Consider the following 17,679-nt stretch of genomic DNA (forward strand, 5'->3'; position numbering starts at 1 on the left):
CATCGAAGCTGTTTTACTGCATAATGGCAATGTTTTGCCATTAATTCCAGTTGGTCATGCAGTCCATATGAAGGAAACCTATGACAACATGAAACAACTTTTGAGGTGCATAAACTATGACCAACATCAGTGGCAGCTTTGTGGCGATTTGAAGGTTGTTGCTCTCTTGCTTGGTCTGCAGACTGGATACACAAAGTACTGCTGTTTTCTCTGCGAATGGGATAGTCATGCAAGAGATTCCCACTACATCAAGAAAGATTGGCCACTCCGACAGTCATTGGAGCCTGGGAGGAAAAGTGTTCAGCATCCACCACTTGTTGAATCAAGGAAGATTTTGTTACCACCCTTACACATCAAGCTGGGTCTGATGAAGAACTTTGTCAAGGCCATTGACAAAACACAAGCAGCTTTCAAGTACCTCCGTGGAAAATTTCTAAGGTTAAGTGAAGCTAAGATAAAGGAAGGTGTCTTTGTTGGTCCTCAGATTTGTGAACTTCTTCGAGATGATGCATTTGACCATGCACTGCGTGGCAAGGAAAAGACGGCATGGAAAGCCTTCCAGTTAGTGGCAATAAATTTTCTCAGAAACAACAAGGCAGACAACTACAGGTTGTTGGTGGAAAACCTCCTCAAAGCATACAAAAGCCTTGGTTGCAACATGTCACTAAAGATACATTTTTTGCACTCTCATCTAGATTTTTTTTCCACCGAACTGCGGAGCAGTGAGCGACGAGCACGGCGAGCGATTTCACCAGGACATTGCAACAATGAAGAAATGCTATCAGGGCAAATGGAGCCCATCAATGCTTGCAGACTATTGCTGGACAGTGACAAGAGACGCTCCATTTAATGAATACAAGAGACAAGCCAAGAAGCGCCGAGTAGACACTGAATAGGACTAAACTATGTACAGAATAGTTTTTTGCCTTTTGTTTCATAATCAATTTTATTTATATAACCCTTTTGCTGATTTTTAAAGTGTTACATAAACAGGGCAGGTGAAATATTATCATGTAAAGCAACCATAAACACATGAAAAGACCTAGGTTTACAATTTATGATTAAAACTCTACTGTCTACACAATATACATAGACATAAAATGTAAAAACTTAAATATCTTAGAAACAGTAGCCAATCAGTTGTTTTAATTGTCATATTTGAATTCAGCACATCAAAATACATAATAAATAGCGCATTTTATCTCTGAAGCAGACGACTTCTCAAAAATTGTAGACCAGTGAAATTCATTTCATATTCAGAAAATAAAAAATAAGGGTAAAAATTAAAAGGAAATGTTTTAATTTACCAGAAACAATATTTTTTTTGTAATTTTCATTTTGTGAAAAAATTTGAAATTTTGCCTTTTTGTGCTGTTTAAAAAAAACAACACAACAAAATCTCAAAAATTTTCATGAGACAGAAAACCCATTTTCCAAGCAACTCTACTCATCACTATTATGGAAGCCAAGCACTGTAAAACCTGTAGGCAGGACACTTTTTTTTTATTGGTCTGTAAAGTTATAATGCACCGCTAACAATGAATAAATACATCAATATACTAGGGTGGGTTATTTCTTGTTGACATATGAATTGTATATTCCATAAACATTCGTCAGTTACTTGAGTACTTTGAGGAGTCAAGATATCCTATTTGAATTTTTTTCCTGTCTACCTGCATTGTGTATCTTTATAAAATTAGGTTGCTTGTCTCTCTGGGAATTGCTACTTAAACGCCTGTACAGTACACTGAACAGTGTGAAAATTCTACTGCGAAAATGCTCCATTCAATATATTATTTTAAATCTGTCTAGAGTGGATGTATTCCTTGCCTGCCTTTTTCTTGATCTATTTAGTTTGTGCTTTTCTTTTGTCACACAACTGTTCCCTCTGGGTTATGAAATGTCAAGGTCAAACTGAGGTGAATCTGAATGGTGCCGGGGATCTGACATGTAAATAAATTTGAGACAATCCATGTGTTGTTCAGAGGGCATCTAGTCTCACAGTCATTAGCATTCAGGGATACTCATTAGCACTCAGACATCCCAGTCAGGGTGCACTAGCAAAATTAGATATGTTGATTAGAGATACAAATTACATGTTGCATGTTTAGACCCAAAGGAGGATGGCTTAACATTTTAGATTTAAAAAGATCTTTAATCTTGTGAACATTTTATTTTTTCTTGGGGGAGGGGAATAAGAGGAATGCCTCTTTTCCAAAATAAAGTTAATTTTAAGCATATAAAATAGCTACGAGAATGATTGAATAAGAGTAAAATTAGAGCCGAATTTAAGACAAAAATTTTTGTTTTGTTTTTTAATCATTGACAGGGGAATTAGGTGCCTAAATATACCTTTAAAAAACTTGCCCTATGCTCTTCTGGGCAAAAGCAAATCTTCCTCTGTTTTGCACAGTGCCTAGATACACTGGTATTGTATGTAAAACTTTGGTGACTTTGGATAATTGACATGTATTGTGTGCTAATACGCCTCATTCAGTGATTCAAGTGAGATCTAGCTAAAATGGGAGCATCATGCAACTGATATACAAGTTTTACTATCTGCCTGTATTAATATTAAAATTGTATCGCAATGTGTCATGTTTATATTATAGACAGTACTATCTCGTGTAAACACAACGAAGAAGGATACTGTACTTAACATTAGGCTATCAGCACTTTGGATAACATTAGTAAAACATAGCATGCTTGTTGTGCACTGTGCATCAATACAGATAGATACACCAGGAGAGTTATCTTAAGCAAACATAACACTAATGTCTAGCACTACCAGCTTTCAACACTGCCAACATAAGGTACATCACGCAGGCAGCTAAATCAGATATATAGCTCACTGAGATGGAGAGTATCAGAGGGGTAGCCGTGTTAGTCTGAATCTGTAAAAAGCAACAGAGGGTCCTGTGGCACCTTTGAGACTAACAGAAGTATTGGGAGCATAAGCTTTCGTGGGTAAGAACCTCACTTCTTCAGATGCAAGATGGAGAGGTTTCCACTCAATAGCTTGAACAATTCCTTGCTTTTAATTGCCTTGTATAGAACAGGCTAATGCAAATTAATATTAGCAAGGTGCTTATTGGTCTTAAATGCTTTGCTACTAGGTCTCACACCACCTAAACTCCTCATCTGTGCATTGGTGACAAAATCCAAATGGACAGAGCACAGATGTTTCCTGTGCTCTGTTCTTACATTTTTTGGACTCATGGGGAAGAGTCTCAGGGAAGATCCAAGTATCAGAGAGACAACTATTTTAAATTAATTTTTTTCAGTGCAAGGGTTGATTGGTGGAAGTGACATCTCTGAGAGGCCAGGAGGAAACTGAGTTATTTGGATTTTCACAAAGGGCTCAAGGCTACACCTAGCAAACAGTGTCCACAGCTGAAAAGTGAAGTGAGCAAAGTGTGATATATATATATATATTGGTTATGATTCAGCACAGAGTTGCCCAGTTATTTGGTCTGTGGATGTGTCTGAAGCAGATTTCTGAAAAGCACACCACACCAGAGTCCCACACTTTCGAGGGAGCAGATCACTAAACCTATAGTTCAGAAGTGATGTGTACACATGAAAGTGTACTCATGAGTCACTTGGGAGGTTAGCAGGTGTGAGTGTTGAGATGGAGAACATTAAAACTGGAAATGTAAAACATATCTGTCTTCTTAGAAGCGAGAAATTTTAGGAATTGCCTTAGGGAACTGATCAATTATTCATGTAAGCTGAATGCTTCAGAGGAAGTTACAAAAACCTTGTAGCGACCCAGCTGTGCAATGCTGCTATAGTCTATGGATGAGAGGAGAAGTTTTCCTGATCCCAGAGTGAAGGTTCAGTGATACTGAGTGAAGGCTGTGTGGTTCTGGGTTTCTTATATTCTGGAATGTCACAGATCGTAGAAGACACGGCAGTTGCACTGATGTGGCTCATAGGTCCCAAGTGAGTCAGGGTATATCTATACTGTAAAAAGAAACCCACGGCACCAAGTCTCAGAGCCCAGGTCAACTGACTTGGGGTCTCAGGGCTCATGCTATGGGGCTAAAAATAGCAGTGTAGACATTCCCGCTCAGGCTGGAGCTCAAGCTCTGAACACCAGCAAGGGGGATTGGTCTCAGAGCCCGGGCTCCAGCCCAAATGGAAATGTTTATGTAACAATCTGAGTCCAGACACCCCAAGGGGAGAACATTGTCCAGCCAGGAAAAGACAATGGTGGACCATTAGAGTTGATGGGAAAACACTGAAAAAACGTGAAACGGAAAAGAAAAAAACAGTCTTGGAAAACTAAGAGTAGGGAATTTCCCTGACCATGAATCACCACAGTCTGAGAGAAAGGGAATAAATTGCAAACCCTTAAAAGGGAAGGGTTGGGAAGTGGAGGACATTCAGAAATGGAGGGGAAGTGGCAAGTGGTCCATGAAATTCTTGGTCCCCTCTATGATGAGGGGTTCACGGAAAACTGTTCAAAGGCAATAGATAACATATTAGAAAAGGGAATTTAGCTAATATGGAAGTGTAAAGCCTGAAGCTTCATCTTTATGTTTCTTTTCTGTATAAGGTGGATGTAAGGATTGCTTTCCTTACTATTTCATCTTTGAAGCCATGATTTTTCTATTAAATAAACTTTTTGTTTGTTTTTACCACAAGCAGGTCCCTGTTGTGCAAACTGTGTGGAATGCATGCACCAAAGTGAACTGATAACTGGGCGCTGTTTTCATACTTGTGGTGGTGAAGAACCTGATGGCAAAAGTGTGTCTTATAGTTAAGAACTCAGGGTAGACAGATCTGGGGACACTTGGGACCAGAAGCTATTGAGGTCACCTGGCAAGGAGTAGTTAGGCTGGAGGAAGCCACAGTGAGACCTTTATGTGGGCTGGCTACTGGTGTCAGGACTCTGAGACAGAGCAGTACAGCATTAAGGCACCCCATGTTACAAGGCAGGTGGTGAAGAACCCTTCTTGGTCTTAGTGATCCCCAGAATGTCACAGTTTACATTGCTATTTTTAGCCTCATAGTGTAAGCCCGAGTCGGTTGACCCAGACTCCGCTGCCAGGGTTTTTTTGATTTTTGTTTTGTTTTGTTTTTGGCAATGTAGCTGTACCCTCACGTTGTTTGAGTGGCATGGCAAGTTCCCTCTCTTTATAGCCTAGTTTGTTGGTGGATTCTGTGCACTTCAAAATTTAATTCCATTTTAACATTTATGTGCTGTTCTACCTTCTAGTTTTATACTGCTGCCCATCACCACACCTCAGCACCTTCCATGTAAAGTCAATAGCAACTGCACAGTCCCTAATTGATTTCATGGAGTCCCTGGCACTTATGTCTTATCAAAGTAAAAACCCTGCTTGGGGTAGGGGTTTTGGTTTTAACTTTTTAAGATTTCTGTTGTTAGGGGTTTATTGGGGATGAGGGGATGTCAATGTTGTGTGTCATTCTTATGGTGCAAAGGCTTTTTCAAAAAGGAAGGTTTTATAGCATTTCCTAAAGTTGGTTAGACTCTGGATTCACCTGCTCTCCTCTGGAAGTTTGTTCCCTAGCCAGATCCCACTGAGTAAGAATGCTTTGGCCCCACATCACCTTCAAACTCAAAATATTGTATGAAATGGCAGCAAAACAGTATTTTTTCTTTTTCTTTCCTGATCATATCATCTTACTTAAAAACTTTGTCTCTTTGCTTTATAGTTGTGTAAAGTACCACGAACACTTATGGTTTCTTCAGAGATAATCCTAAATAGCCCTGTCACACACTGAATTTGTTCAAGACAGAAGGAATTGTGATCTGTTTTAAATTAAATCTCATTTATAATGGTAGAGTATGGTTGGCCTTTCAGCAGTGAAAGCCTTCAAACTTTTCTGTGATCATTATTAACTAGCTAGAAAATAATAAAATGTAGTCAACTGGGTTCCCTGTGAAACTAAAACATGTGTGAGGAATGGTGTTCCTCTCTGTATTTGTGAATCTGGAATCAATAATTAAAACAGCGCCCCCCCCCCCAAAAAAAACCCACTAGAAATATAAGCCATAAACCCACGTAGACCCTTCTCAGATCTGCTATCTGGTTTTAGTTTCTAACTTCATAGTAATTAAAATCTTTGCAAAGTTTCTCAAGTAAACGGGGAGTAAAAACATTATGAAGTGACTCTGAGGGATGAGTTCATTGAGTTTTCCCCCCCTCCCTTTAATTTCCTCTTGTTTAATTTTCTGTCTTGAGCCTTTACTTGACATAACAAAAGCTTTACTTTCACAATACTGGGATAATAAGCCTGTATATTGTTTTCACTATAAATGTAAATAGGAATTTGTATTAGGAAGTTTTCTGAAAGGTCAGCAATAAGGTTTTCAATAGAAATACCCTGAATCAGACTTTCAGAGGTTCTGAGACCTCACTATTCTAGCTGAAGTCAATGGGAGTCATAAGTGCTCAGCATACCTGAAAATCTGTTCAAATTTGGTTCAGGTGATTTTTCAAGATCTCTTATAGTTTCATAGATTCCAAGGCCAGAAGGGACCATTGTGATCATCTAGTCTGACCACCTGTACAACACAGGCCATGGAATTTTTCCAGAATAATTCCTAGATCATTTTTTTTAGAAAATCATTCAGTCTTGATACAAAAATTGATGGAGAATCTACCATGACCCTTCATAAATTGTTCCGGTGAATAATTACTCTCACTGTTAAAAATGTATGCCTTATTTACAGACTGAATTTGTCTAGCTTCAACTTTTAGACATTGGACCATGCTATACCTTTCTCTGCTAGATTGAAGAGTCTATTTTTAAATATTTGTTCCCAGGTAGCTACTTATAGACTGTAATCAAGTCACCCCTTACCTTTCTCTTTGTTAAGCTAAATAGACTTATGAACTCTTTGAGTATATCATTATAAAGGCATGTTTTTTTAATCCTTTAATCATTCTCGTAGCTCTTCTCTGAACCCTCTCCAATTTATCAAAATTCTTCTTGAATTGTGGGCACCAGAACTGGATACAGTATTCCAGCAGGTGTCACATATAGAGGTAAAATAATCTCTCCACTTCTACTTGAGATTCCCCTGTTTATGCATCCCAGGATTGCATTAGTTCTTTTGGCTACAGCATCTCACTGGGAGCTCATGTTGTGCTGATTATCCACCATGACCTCCAATTCGTTTTCAGAGTCATTGCTTCCCATGATAGAGTCCCCCATCCTGTAAATATGGCCTACATTCTTTGTTCTTTGATGCATATATTTACATTTAACAGTACTTAATCAGTGACCTGTCCTTCATTATTTACCACTCCCCCAATTTTTGTGTCACCTGCAAACTTATCAGTGATGATTTTATTTTTTCTCCCAGGTCATTTGATAAAAATGTTAAATGGTATGTAGGGTCAAGAACCAATCCCTGCAGAACCCCACTGGAAACATGCTTGCTGAATGATGAGTCCCCATTTACAATTACATTTGAAACCTATCAATTAGCCAGTTTTTACTGTGTGCCATGTTAATTTTATATTCTAGTTTTTAATCAAACTGTTGTGCAGTATCAAGTTAAACACCTTAAAGAAGTCTAAGTATATTACATCAACATTATTACCTTTATCAACCAAATTTGTAATCTCATAAAGTATCAAGTTAGTCTGACAGGATCTATTTTCCATAAGCTATATCGATTTGGATTTATTACATTACCCTCCTTTAATTCTTTATTAATCAAGTCCTGTATTAGTTGCTCTATTATCTTGCCTAGGATCGACATCAGGCTGACAGGCCTATAATTACCTGGGTTATCCCATTTACCCTTTTTAAATATTGGTACTACATTAGCTTTTCTCCAGTCTTCTGGAACTTCCCCTGTGCTCCAAGACTTACTGAAAATCAGCTTTAACAGTCCAGTGAGCTCTTCAGTCAACTCTTTTCAAACTCTTGGATGCAAGTTATCTGGACCTGTAGATTTAAAAATGTCTAACTTTAGTAGATCTGTTTAACATCCTCCAGAGATAGGAGTGGAATGGAAAGAGTGTGATCGTCACCATATGATGAGACTATATCATCTGTTTTTTCCTCAAATAAAGAACAGAAATATTTATTGAACGTTTCTGTCTTTTCCCATTTCCATCTAGTAATGGACCAATACCATTGTCAGGATTCTTTTTGTTCCTAATATGTTTAAAAAACTCCTCCTTAGAGAAAATCTGTCAGATCATAAAAATAACATTGTTTGGCAGGTGTGGCAGCCTTTACACCTCCTCTCAAAGAGAAATATTGTCGTTGATTGCAATGGGAACAAAAGTGAGTCCTAACAGGATAGTGGGGTGGAGAGGGTCACAGCTGGATTGTCAGAATTTTTGGGTATTGAAAAAAGAAATATGGAATTAAGATTTTATTATTTGAGTAAAGCTAGCATAGTGGAGCTTTTGGCAGGGGCTTGAGGAGGAGGTATGTGAGGAGGAATCCAATTAATCTATCACTTTTTTGTTTAGGTGCTTTTTGTCATGCTTTAAATGTATGTAAGTTTTTCCTGCACAGAATCATAAAGATAAGTATGGCTTCATCGCTGGGGTTTCTGAGAGGTATACGTTAGCCTGGCAGACTTTTAACCTTCCTTTGCTTACAATAAGTTTGCCGTCCTTTTAAAACCCTTTGATTCAATGGCTTTTGTTCCCCTTCAAGGGGGACAGGGCTGCCTGGTTACTCAAGCAGATGCCAAGCTTGTGATTTGCATTTGATGAAAGCCACTTGTGAAAGCAGAATCAATGCTCAGATTTAGAAACGGTAAACGTGGGTACTAGCTTGTCATTTCTTCCTAGGATATTGTCCAATAAAGTCTCTCAAGTTCCTCTCTCCATAACAACATCTTTCTGATATCCCTGCTGCCCTCCTGTATGATCCAGGGAATATGTTAGACCGAGATGCAGGGTAAGTAATGTTTTCTCATCCATTATTTTCATTTTTTATTCAACATCAAAAGCATGGAATAAAAATGCAGCCATTGAAAATAATCTGTTATAAGTTGATCAAATGAACCATAACCAAACTGTGTGTCTGAATGATCCTAATCACAGAACACCAGAGACACAACAGGGAGTTTACTGCGAACAAAATAATGTTATAATAATGCAGTCATAGCAGTGGCTATAACATGAGCGTTAATACATGTGTTTATATACAGGTGGAGAGAGAATGGCATAGAATACATCAAATAAAGCAAAATAAATGAAGTTGAGATGGGCTATATATGACAGCGAACCAATCAAAGTTAGAAAGGAGAGAGGCATTATCTTGAATGAGGTTAACTGGAAACAAAATGGCATTTAATATATTCATGTTTCTAAAATAAAGATGTGTGTCTGTGACATTACTCAGGGAGACTTTACACATGGGAGTGTATAAAGAGTGTGTGTCTGTCAGAGAGAGAGACAGACAAGCAAGCATATGAGACACAACCTCATGGATCGTGATTTTAGACTAGTAGATTAGCTAGTGTGTGCTGTTGTATTTTCACCAAGATCAGTGCAAGGCAAGATGACATATGGGGACATTGGAAGTGTTTTAAATGTTTTGTTTAAGGGAGGTAGTGTTATCTCTTTTGGATTCATGGAGCACTGTTGATATTTCACATATAAAGCAACAAGGGGAAGAACCTTGTTGATTGTTCCAATTTTTAGATACTCCAACTCTCATTAATGTGGCCTGATAAAAAGACCATAAGAGAGAAATGTTGCCATTTCCCCTTAATAAAGGCTAGAATGAATCTAACTTATCCTAGATTGAGGGTCCTACTGACCCAGTCTCAGCAAAACTCAGTTCAGTAGGGTGGTGTATGATAGTTCTGAAGGAAGCACTGGGAGGTTTGTGTGTGCCTGAGACAGAACTTTCATAAGTGCTGGATCTGGATTGGGAAACTCGCTCCCACAAGCAATGAGATGACCACTGATCTCAATGTGTTCAGAAGCTCACTTCTTTGACTTGGCTTTCCTCCAGTTTCTTCACACACTCAGACCCACAGCACACCCACTCATTGACACAGGAACATAAACAAACGCTTACTCATGAATCAAGCTACGTGAAGGGAAGGAAGAAAGAAGGAGAGATGGTCACTGTAAGCGTCTATTTTTAGTACTTCATAGTCACTCAGATATTGCAGTGTTGGGGGCCTTCTAAGTAACTACACAGAACATCTGCATGTAAGATTTTGCAACTACAGGCTGTATAAACTTTTAAAATTTAACTGTTTATATAGGAAGTTTTAACAGGTTTACAAATCATCACTGGCAAAGCAACAGACGTTTCTTTAGTCATGTTTATTAATGCAGGCATGTATCTCAAACTTAATATTCAAAAACATTCATCAGATGTGAGTCTTGTTTGGTGTATTCTGAGTATTAAATAAATGATAACCAAGTAGCAAAGTGTCTACTTATCCTCTGTCTATTTTGCTGGGTACATACTTGATGCTTTAATATTTCCATAATAATAAACTTCCATATTTTTTGGAACTACCCCACTAATACTGGGCTATTTTTCTTTTTCCAATGAGAACCTACCAATAGTCTAGCAGCTGCTTGCCAATAAAAGATTAATTCTTCATTTCTCTGAGTGTGACTGGTAAGTCCCTGGAGATTTAGGATCATTTGGTAATAAATAACCACCATTTTGTAGCATTTGGTTATGAATTGCATCCATGTACTCTTTAATATTTGAACATGTCCATCATAGGCATAATATTTTAAAATGTATGTATAACAGTGTATTATGGAACTCTGTCAGTTAAATACCTTTTGTAAGTCATATTTTTTCAGCGATAATTTCTTTTAAATATGTAAAATGAGAGCTCAAGTTGCACAGAAATGGCATTTTTTAGACCTGATTTTTAATAGTAAAGTGTGGTTCTACTTTGAAAAGTGACTGTATGAAACATACTGTGGAGTTCTGTGTTCATGGTTGGGTGTTTCTGAGCCTCTGAGAATGCCAGAGCCAGCTTGCTCCATTTACAAGTAAAAATGCTTTTCCTAGCTATGCAAATTCTACCTGGACTATGTCAGTCAAGCCACGTGGGTTTTTCCCATGTACCATAGTAACAATATCACAGTAAAAAAGATTTTGCAAAACCAAGTTTTGCCTTTGGTCACATCTGTGTTACCCCATGAAGGCAATGGGTGTGCATAGTTTTAAGTGAGGGAAAAATTTGCCATTGCAGTTGAAATTTAGTTAATATTTTATTTTCAAAGGAATGGAATAGAATCCAGCTCCCTCTCCAATAGTACTTCAGAGGCAACATGGCTAATATAGGGCTAACATATGTCCGGATTTCCCCAGACATGTCCGGCTTTTCGGTCTATAAATAGCTGTCCGGGGGGGATTTCTAAAAATATCCGGGATTTCCCCCCCATTGGCTATTTATAGACCGAAAAGCGGCAGCCAAACGCCGCTCGGCAGTCAAAGCCCCTTCCCTGCTCCCCCCATCCCCTGCAGCCTTACCACGCCATCCGGCCCCGCAGCTGTCTTCCCCCTCCTCCGCTCCCCTGAACACTCCGGGCCCCTGCTCCTCCCCCTCCCGCTTCCCACGAATCAGATTTTCACGGGAAGTCTGAAAAGAAGCAGGGGCAGGCGGGCGGCAGCAACAGGTAAGTTGGGGGGGGGGGGGAGAGCTCCTGGGAGGCACGGCCCTGGCCGAGTGGTGCCCAATGGCTCTGGCCCTGGCCCCAGCGGCTCGGGCCTGGCTCGAGCCCCGGGGCACCGGCCCCAGTCGCTCCGGCCCGGCTCAGGCTCCAGGGCGGCGGCCCCAGCCCCGGCTGAGCATCGCCAGCCGAGCACCCCTGGCCCCTGCCGCTCCGGCCCGGCCTGGCTCGGGCCCCAGGGCGGCGGCCCCGGTTCCTGCCAAGCGCACCAGCCCAACCGTTGCAGAGCACCTCCGGCCCGGCCCCAAGCCCCACGACCCCGGCTGGAGCGCCGGCCGGTGCGCAGCCCAATTCCTGGGCTCTTTAAAGCTGGCCCTGGTCAGGGGATGGGGGGGGGGGGGGGTTTGGGAGTTCTGAGGGGGGCAGTCGGGGGTGGGAAGGAGTGGATGGGGGCAGGGCAGGGGCAGGGCTAGAGCAGGGCTCCTCCCCCCCCCAGTGTCCTCTTTTTTGCTTGTGGAAATATGGTAACCCTAGCTAATAAGAGTAAAAAGACTCACTTTTTCTCCCCTGGCCCACAAGGAGATGGAGATTGGGTAGTGGTGGTGTAGGATTCTGGGGGCTATCTGAGGAAGTCAGCTAATTTTTGTTATATTTATGTTGTTGCTGGATTATTTATTATGATCTGGGGTAATGGACATGTCTTTATTAGTGTATTTTAAATAGATTGTTAGTGTATTTTTATAGGGAATTGAATGGGTGCTTTTTCATTTTAGCTTAATAACAATACAAATAAATACAAAGCAGTAAAAGGGTATGTTAGTCTCATTCATCAGATATTGTTCTGAATACGTACAATTCCACATCCCTTGAGTAAGAGAGTGTTACTTTCATGTAGTAACTTCTAGTAGAGCCTCACTATTAAAACCTCCAGGTAAAGAAAGTCTTTGGAGGTTATAGTAAGGGAGATTCCAGGTAGGTAGTAGAGCTCATTACTCAGAGGGACAAAACCATTTCATTTCTTGTCTACACCAGTGCCACTCCATTGATGGGGACAGGATTGTACTGGTGTAAGTTTGGGTTTAATTGGTTCAGTAATTTGAGCCTCAGTAACTGAGCTCGATATCAGTGAATTGATGTTAGAGAAAACTAGAAAGTTATCAACACAGAGTGAAGTACTATGATGTGCATGTGCTTCCTGCATACCCAGGGCTTGAGGACGACATTTATCTATTGCAGTGATGGCCAACAGAGAGGGAGGGCAAGAGCCAACTTACATAGGTTCTAGGAGATGTCTGACCTGCCACCACATAGTGATCTCTTCTCGTCCAGCTGTGACTCTTTGCCCGTCTTCAATGAACTTGGGATCCACTTGCATTTGTACTGGGATGCAGAGCATCCTAGATACATTGTTACCTGTCATCTGCCTTTATTTTAGATTCTAGGTATTCCAGAGCTTGTATCATCCAAGACCAAAATTTGAATCTCCCCAGAGAGAGATCTGAGGGAGGTAGGAAGAGGGGAAAACTGTCAGGCAAGTGGATGATCAGGGGAAATGTCCGTGGAGCAGACACTACCCCAATCTGCCAAAACCCTTCTATACCACTAGGGACAAGTCATCTGACAGCACTCCCTGCAGTCATACCCTTCTGCACTCTTCCTCCAACAGCAATGAGCAGCTGAACTCACTGCTCAGTTGTCAGATTGCACCACAGGCTTTACTATCGCTCTCTTATAATCCTCTTCCTTTCCTGCCACTCTGACGAGCTCAGTTTCCACTCCAAGAAACCCATCACTGGCACCTTATCCCTTTCTGCTCTGCTCCAGACTCATATCTACATCTCTTCTCTCATTCGCCATTTCATACTCTGTTCCACCCATACCTCTTACCTGACCACACTCCTTTGTCTTCTGCTTTCACACATGATTTGATGCCTATTTCCATACTACCCCTTTTGCCTACAATGATATTTCTTGCAATTTGCCAGTAAAAAATAATTTCTTTCAACTTGCCTCGCCTTCTTAATCTTTGCTCTGGTACAATCCTGATAGCTCTTTGGGGCACTGTCTATACAGTGCCAAGCACAATGGGCTCTTGGTCCATGACTGGGAATTCTAGGTGCTATGATAATACAAATAAATAGGGATCCGTGTCTGTCATGGAGGCCACAGAAGTAGCAGATTCCATGACTTTCCGCAACCTCCGTGACTTTTGCAGTGGCCAGTATGGCTGACCCCAGAGTGCCCAAGCAGCTGGCTCTGGGGCTAGCTGCTTGGGCAGCCCTGGGGACAGCCACAGTGACCGCTGCTGGAGCGGCCTTGTGGCCAGCCACATTGGCCACTGCTCAGCAGCCCCGGGAAGCTGGGCCCGGGGACCGCCCAAGCAGTGGCTGGTGCAGCTGGTCCGGGGACTGCCTGACCAGCGGTCCCAGGGGCGACTGGAGCAGCTGCTGTCAGCAGCCCCCGGCAGCTGGTGCTGCTGGCCCCAGCTCCTCCCCCCAGCAGCGGCCCGCCGGCTCCTCCCCCCAGCAGTGGCTTCCCTGAAGCCCCCCTGAGCAGCGTCCCCCCTCCAAGATTTAGTCAGAGGTATTTATAGTACAAGTCACAGACAGGTCACTGGCATGAATTTTTGTTTATTGCCCGAGACGTGTCCATGACTTTTACTAAAAATACCCGTGACTAAAACGTAGCCTTACAAATAATAATAATCCCCTTCTCACCTGTGACTACACATGGAAAGAAAAGGCCAAACAAACATCTAGAACATACATGTCAGATTGAAAAATCTCAAACCCACAGCACATCCTTTTGTAAACAGCAATCCCTCTAGAGCAGTTTTGCCTTTTGCCTTGCTTTCTGCTGTTAGCCTCTCTCCCCAATCATCTGTCATCATTTGCTCATGATTCTTTCTCAGTTAGGCTACAAGCTCTTCAGATCAGGGACCTTGTTTTCTCAGTTGTCTGTAAAGTGCCATCCACACCAATACAAAATAACTTCTGTTTTATTGTAGACCTCATTATTTGCCCACCTATTCAGAACCAGAGTTGGGGTTTGAGTTCATTTTATGTGATCTCTTTTGTGTCTCAGATGGAACAGATGGCTCAGTTCAATACATATCTGGATGTGGACTATAAAGAGTTCATATGTTAGACTGTATCAATGCAAAGTGAAACCTGGCTATCAATATGAGTTTGCAAACTGTATTTTTTGGGGGAGGGGAGATTAGGAAAGCTTCCTATTAACATCCTAATCATACCATAGGGATAGTTGTTATGAACACACATTTAAAAAAATCCCCAGACATGACTATCTATTGAGCATCAGTAACATGCTTGGCCTGGGACAATACAAACTTTAGCCATATGCTGCTTGGAATTCTCACGGGATCTTGCATTGGGCCACTTATCTGTAAGACATTTCCAGAGGAAACAGTATTGCAAAGGCATCATTTGTTATAGATTGCGCTTACTTCTGTTACCTCTGACACATGATGTTACAGCAAAGCTGCCTGTGGTAAGAGATGGTAGTTGCACTGCCTCAACAGGAAACCGAATCCTAACCACTGCCCTGTGTACCCTGCGGCAAGCTGGATCTAAATTATGTGCAATGCCCCATGGGTTCCATGGAATTCCAGTTCTAAGTTCTGTGGCAGACTGGCAGAGAGTTTTTATTTCAATATTGATTCTGGAGACTCCCAAATATACGGGTTCCAGGGATTTTCTTTGTGCTTAGATTTCTGTTTTTTCTGCCAATTGGTATGGCTTGGTTTTGTTATCATGAACTCAAGAGCTAAATTGATGCTAACACCTTTGAATTCTAATAAATCAGTCTTGCCTAGTTCTTGTGAAAACTAAACAATTAACCAGCCAATTTTCAAGACCCTTAGGTATGGCCATCACATTGTGAATACTCAAACACCATGTTTGTGAAGTCTCCTGTACTTCCCTCATCTCTGATTTTTCTACTACATTTTCTGCTTTCTCTAAATCTCTTTCCACAGGAGATGAAGTTCATCGGAAGCTTTTTCCTGCTTAAGTTAGAGGGGCTGATTTTTGTGACTTCAGTATCACGGCTTTTATTACCATTTTCCTTTGTTTATTGTTTCTGTGTCTTTGAGAAAGGGTTCCACACTAAATTATGTTGTAGGCAGATGAAAATAATCAGGACTAGAGCTGTTTCAAAAATGTCTGTTAAAACTTTTACTTTCAAGAAAATGTTTTTTCCTTCCATCTCTTATCAGAAATAAAACAACAAGCGAGGGAGGAAAGAGAAATATAGAGGTGTCTGTAAATGAATCTTACATAACAAATCAAATCCATTACACAAAGAATCAAAGGCATGAAATTTAGGACTTGGAAGCCAGTATGCAACATCAGGCACATTATTCAGGTACATAATGTGCTTTTCTTAAACCTTGATAGGCAAATCTGGGCAGTCAGGACTTCTCCTCACTCAGATTTGACTTTTCCTCATCTAAGCTGTTTGCATGTGTGTTGTGTTGAACTACGTGATGCTGTGCTACTATGTAGTGGATAAGGAGGCAATTAAGTTCAATGATTATCTGTGACTGTACTGTGTAAATATTACATGGATCTGGAAAAGCCCCACCCTCTTTCTTTCCAGGTGTGATCCACCTTCCCCACAGGTTTGAACTAAGAGAAGCACCAACTGACAGAGTCAAGAAAATGTTAATTTTCTCTGTTTTCATAAAGTGAATGTTTTTCAAAGCAAGGAGGTTAAAAATGAAGCTTACTGTTCTCAGAGAGGAAGTTATTTGGAACAAGTAGACAAAGATTTATCATGCTCTTATTGCTTAAAATGGAAATAAAAATAGAAGGGTCAAAATAATAATTTAAAAGGGAAGCACATTAGGACACTATTTGGAAGCATATTAGGCTGATTTCACTGTTTCAGCTGCCTTGGCTTTTTAGCAAGAAGTTTTTAAAATAAAATGTTCATGTTTTTTCTGTATTTGTACTTTTTTAAATTGCACCTGTTGCAATCTGTGAGTTTACACAAGTGATAAAAAGCACATGAATTAAAGCCTATGTCAAATAAACCAAGGTCAACTCAAAATTTGCCAGGACTTGGAAAAAAAAAAGACAAAACCCCATCAGGCAAAAGCCCATGTTCTAAAGAACAACAAGCTTCAGCCCTCTCAGACCAATTTGTGAAGCAAATTTTAGGGTCAAAACCAATTATTTAAATCTAGGGACTGTAAGCATGAACATCTCACCTCATCTCAACTGTGTGGATGGATCACAAAGAATCTGTCTATCTCTAAAAGGGCCAGGATCCATACTATGTGGGCTTTATGGATCAAAACGAGTACCTTATACCCACAAATTCAAAGCCACTACAGTCTTGTGAAGTACAAATGCCCTACGACCCATGTGAGAAGTTATACTAAGCAGGGCAGTTGTACTAGCTGAAGTTACAAATGAACTTCAAGAGTAGCTCATTGTGATAAGCCATTCTAGAAGGGACAAAGGCATGGATTGCTGCAGTGAGACCCTGGTTTGAAAGGAAAGGTCACAACCTCCTTGCCAAAGGCGCAGACATCACCTCTGTTATCTCTTCCCAATGTTTCCCCCAGTCCAGTACATCCCTTATGATTTATTTAGATTGAGCATCAGACAGTTAGTTTTCATCCAAGCTGTAATTATGGCTAGACAATTGAAAAAAGGGAAGAACAGGGACTATCATTTGGATCTGATGAAAAGGACAAACATTGATATATTGCTGGCACAGCATCCCAAAACTTTACTCTCTCTCCTAGTGGCTTTGCATACATATTGTGACAAAAGAGGTAAAGTTATAGAACCTGATGGACCCCATGTAGTCCTTGGGTCAGATGATCAACTTGCCTTCAGAACCAATCAAAGGTTTAAGACTAGATAATGCCACAAAAGTCCCTTTGTCATAATTTTTGCCGAAGAAAGGTTAGAGATTGTGAGGGACTGAGATTGTCAGTGCTAGAGATGGTTTCTTGAGCATGGGCCTAACAATCACTCATCCGAGAGCTCCTGATACTAGGATCCTCCTGTAGGAAATTGTTGATAATTTTGATTTTGCC

The 17,679-nt window shown here is 40.7% G+C and overlaps 1 protein-coding gene across 2 annotated transcripts in view; it reads left to right on the plus strand.

The window, feature by feature from the left end:
• The first annotated feature begins 8,743 nt into the window (after positions 1-8,743).
• The window catches only part of LDB2 (LIM domain binding 2), a 479,555-nt gene continuing 470,619 nt past the window's right edge, over positions 8,744-17,679 (plus strand). The window contains exon 1 of one of the 2 annotated variants that reach the window (XM_065597033.1): positions 8,744-8,904. In XM_065597033.1, the coding sequence (XP_065453105.1) occupies positions 8,885-8,904 (20 nt within the window). In that variant the 5' untranslated portion in view covers positions 8,744-8,884. The remainder of the gene's footprint in view (positions 8,905-17,679) is intronic. The other variant, XM_008174141.4, reaches the window with a different exon arrangement.

This window comes from Chrysemys picta, chromosome 5 (assembly GCF_011386835.1).
Source record: "Chrysemys picta bellii isolate R12L10 chromosome 5, ASM1138683v2, whole genome shotgun sequence".
NCBI classification, from domain to species: domain Eukaryota; kingdom Metazoa; phylum Chordata; order Testudines; family Emydidae; genus Chrysemys; species Chrysemys picta.